The following is a 4,475-nucleotide window of genomic DNA, read 5'->3' as shown; positions in this document are numbered from 1 at the left end:
ATATTCATGTTCGCCCTGCCTTTGGGCGAATGCAAATCAACATTCTTTAAGCTTGAAAAAGTTTTATTGGGCCAACAGCAATCAGGGCTCTGACGAAGTACATAGTTCGGGAAGCTGCCCAACTTCCTGGAAGTTGTTAATGTTTGATAAGAAATTGATGGAGAGTCACGAAAACGGAGGAAAAAAGGTAGCTTGGATCCTAGTTCTACTCAAGAATTAATTACAAATTAAATTCTTTAAATAACTAATACGATTTCAAATTAGGTTGACTCCAAATATGCTGTCCGGTTGATTAAAATTAAAATATTTATAGCCAATTATGACTCTTATGAAGCCGTCATGCTGTCAACATTTTGAATATGCAATTATGGAAATATTTGCGGTGGCAATAGTGCCTGTTATTTATGTGGCTTGTGGCCACGGCCAACAATCGATTATGTGACTGATGATTTAAGCCCCGCTTTAAAGCTATTTATCAATCAGCATTATAATGCCATCCACAAGTACACAAGCTGTACGTGTTTATCCGAGCTAAATGCCCAATTCTGAGATGAATCCTGAACACATTCTTTATGTAAATTCATTGGCCTCATACCACCATATCGCCCACGCAAATCCCAGAGACAAACACATAAATTCAAACGAATTTCAATTACTCAGGCCGTGATTATGCACTCGAACGTCCCAGGTCCAGGAAATCCAGAGCAGGTGTCACTGGTCAGGCCCAGTCCACCCACCCCAGCCAGGTGGGTGGGAGGAAACAACAACCTTTAATCAAAACTAAACGCCCTCTCTTATCAACAATAGCCTCCATATGCCGCTAGGAAATGGAGAAAAATGGGAAATGCGCTGGCAATTTTTGCTGGAAGACCTCTCATTAGCATGTGTTTTGTTTTTCTGTCTGTGCGATATACCGTCAGCACGATTAACATTTTTTATGAGCTGTAAAATTTCTTAAATTTGATGAATTTATACGTCCAGCAACAAAATTCAAAATATACAGAGTGAAAATGTGCAACAATCAAAACAATAAAGGCCAAGGTAGCAGATACGTAAATATACCAAATAATCTCTGTGCCAAGAGCTAGATATAATATTATTGGATTGTTTAGTTTAAAGACTGCAGGTGATGGTGGAAATTAAATGGGAACCTAAAAAAAATAATACAATGGGCCTATAAATACAACCTTAAACATAGTCTATTTGTTCATTAATTTAATAAATATATTTCATAGGATATCACACAGTCGACTATTTAATATTTCTCCAAAATTTCTGGCTCGTTAATTATATGTAGCTTGTATCTACAAATATTCAAATACATATATGCATAGACTTCTTGTCGACAAAGATTTTTTCGTAATATTCGCTTAGATTTTTCTGCTCGGTATAATTTGTTTTATTTTTATGGTCGGATAATTTGAATTTTTAATGCTATTAAAAATTCATAATTGGAAAATAATGGGCCCGAAAGAGGACAACACGTCAGTGTTGGGAACGAATGCCGGGAAACTTTGGAAAACTTTTTAAACTAATTTCTTTTCTTTTCCCCTTTTTTTCCACCCCGTCCAGCAGCACTGAAAATGGAAAACTGAAAGCGAAACAAACACAACTTGGAGTAAGATGTCAGCAACCCTAGTACAAAAAACACCCACAGAGAAAACAAATAATCGATCGGGAGTTGGATTAGGACAAGGAACAGGACTAGGATCGAGTGTAGGCTCTGGTGCAGAAGGGGACGTGCCACCGTATACTACCATATCGCTGCTGTTACAATACGATATCGATAATACGCTGAATGCGTTCAAGGAGCAGCACAAGATGACACTGGACAAAGTTCAACGGGACACCCTGGATGGGGAACAGGCCACCGAATTGGAGGTGGAGCAAATGGGTCTGGCGAACGGGGCAGGACAAAAACTGAGTGCCCCATGCATGCCGCCCACGCCTCCGGCCACGCCTAACCTGCAACAAAACACCGCCCAGAAGCGCTGGAAGATCCTGGCAAAGGTTTTGCGCAAGGACTCCGAGGAGACGGTGTCCTCCTCCAGCGATGAGTTCAGCGAGGAGCAAACGGCATCCGTGCGCCGCTTCAAAAGCTTTGATCTCCTGCGCCAGGACAGCTTCGAGGATCACATGAGTCTGAAGTGCCTGGGTAAGACAGAGAACTGGTACAAGTACCGCATGCTTTTGGACAACGAGTTCCAGGAGTACTCCGTCAACATCCATCACATGGAGCGCCAGCTGACCGCCAGCGATCTGATGGGCTTCAATAACACGGGCAACATCTGTGTGTGGCCCTCGGAGGAGGCCCTAACCGCCCTGGTCCTATCCGAAGTGTCCTCATATCGTGGAAAGTGGATACTGGAGTTGGGCGGAGGGTTCACCTCCCTGGCGGGACTGATGCTGGCTAAGTACGCCACCCCTTATGCCGTGCACCTCACGGACGGCAATGAGATATCCGTGGAGAACGTCCGGAAGACAGTTTGCCTCAATGAGCTGAGCTGCTACACCAAGTGCTCCGTCCTCAAGTGGCAGGAGAAGACCGCTCGTTCACCGGCGGAGCAAGGCAAGTTTGATTTCATCCTGTGCGCCGACTGCCTCTTCTTCGACGAGGCCCGATCCGCTTTGGTGGACACCATCTGGTATTACCTGGCCCCCGAGGGCTCTGCCCTAATAATGGCCCCCCGGCGAGGTCGCACCCTCAGCGTGTTCAAGGACGAGTGTATGGCGCGGGGATTCTCGGTGGTGCAGGCCACGCGGTACAACGAGACCATCTGGCAGCGTCACCTCCAGCTGAAAGCCGATTCCGCTCTCTATGACGAGGACCTGCACTATCCTTTGCTCCTTCGACTGCGCAAAGCGCACAGCTAGAAGAAGCTCGCGGGGGGCATGGGGCGAGGGGGCGAGCCAGCTGGCTTTAGTAGCAGAAGTTAAGTTAGTCAATGTCTTAGTTAATAGCAACCAAATTCCAGTTTACACCTTAAACACACACAAAAAATCACTCAAAAAATGAGGTCAGTTTTTGGAGAACAAAGGCCTCACCAAAAAAAAGATAAAGAAATTCCTTTCCTAAATTGAAGAAAAAATGTTGAACATTAAATTCATTGTACTGGTGCTGAAAATTAAGATAAAATGTGCAAATAATGTCTTAATAAATATCTAAAAATGCAAAGTAATTTATTCAGGTGCTCTAAGTGAATGAAGGTCTAAATTTGGCAAAGAATTTGTCACTTTGTATTTCAATTCAATTATACGGAAATTTTAAAGTTAAAAAAAAGGAAAAAATACTCAACCAAAATTTTCAGCACCAGCCAGGTGGATAGCCTAGAATGTAACAAAATCACAAAAATGAAAATTCCTTTGATATGTAAATTTGATTTGCGCTGATTCCACAAAAAGTTTTGTAACTATTTTTGTTTTTACAAAATACTCCCCATTATATGTAGATGCCACGACCACAGTGACCCACGAAAAAACACACACACAAAGTATTATTTAAATTTAATGTACACGCTGAATAGCATACTTTCTGGCCGCTTTAATTAAAAGCACGAAAAACCAACACCCACAACTGGACGAACTAGAATTTCCTGAAAACTTAGAACTTTGATGAAACAAAAAACATACATATTATGGAAAATTAAATTAAAAGAAAACGTAAACGATGCCAGCGCTCGACCAATTATTTAATAGTTACCTTAAATTAGTCTACTGTAATTACATAGAGCATGTGTTAATGGTTATATGATGATGAGATAAATACAGTATCGAAATGCCACGTACATATATTACATGAACATATTGTTTCACTGCCAGTGCAATGATGTCAATGGTAATTACTATTGGAGCGGATGAGTAAACATATTGTCAGAGTTATTAGCTGGGTGGTGTTCATTAAAGGGCCAATATGGGTGTGTACAGAAAAAAAAATAGAAGGAAAATACAGAAATAAGGGAAAGCCAACGGCAATCAGGCTGGTTTTTATTGCGATTGCGACAGTGGCTAGGCAATTACTTTAACTGTACCCGGACCCGGATCCAGGCTCGGATCCTGACTACGTCAGCAGTGGGTCCTAATTTTGTAATGTCTTTTAGTACTCTGACTGCCTGGGGTTATAAACTCTAGGAACTGATGCAGAATTTGGGGGGATCACACACTATTTTAAAAGATAACTTTTAATCCATTAGAACAGCCAGGTGCTTAAAAAAAGGATAGAATATTTAAAATTTTCTTATAAAATTAATTTAATATGATAGAAAAACAGATTACAGAGCATTGGCTAGTTGCTATGACTTTCTCTGTATTGTATAGCAGCTGACAAAAAATCAAAAATGAAAATAAAAATAAATCTGATAAGCGAAAATTACAAAGTAAACTCAACAGCAAGGCAAACGCACACAAAATTGTCGTTTTCGGTTTGGTATTTGTGTGCGTGGGGGGACTGTGACACTGTGTGTGTGTTTCCCGGTGTC

General features: G+C 41.4%; 1 protein-coding gene across 1 annotated transcript; it reads left to right on the top strand.

Annotated features, from left to right (window-relative positions):
• The first annotated feature begins 1,578 nt into the window (after nucleotides 1-1,578).
• Nucleotides 1,579-3,794, top strand: LOC108125507 (calmodulin-lysine N-methyltransferase). The gene has a single exon (XM_017241727.3). It carries the CDS (start codon nucleotides 1,624-1,626, stop codon nucleotides 2,872-2,874), a length of 1,251 nt encoding a protein of 416 aa, XP_017097216.2. The 5' UTR covers nucleotides 1,579-1,623; the 3' UTR covers nucleotides 2,875-3,794.
• The last annotated feature ends 681 nt before the right edge of the window (nucleotides 3,795-4,475 follow it).

Source organism: Drosophila bipectinata, chromosome 2L (genome assembly GCF_030179905.1).
Source record: "Drosophila bipectinata strain 14024-0381.07 chromosome 2L, DbipHiC1v2, whole genome shotgun sequence".
Classification (NCBI taxonomy): domain Eukaryota; kingdom Metazoa; phylum Arthropoda; class Insecta; order Diptera; family Drosophilidae; genus Drosophila; species Drosophila bipectinata.
The sequence above is the reverse complement of the archived record's forward strand: the minus strand, read 5'-3'. Positions and strand labels throughout refer to the sequence as shown.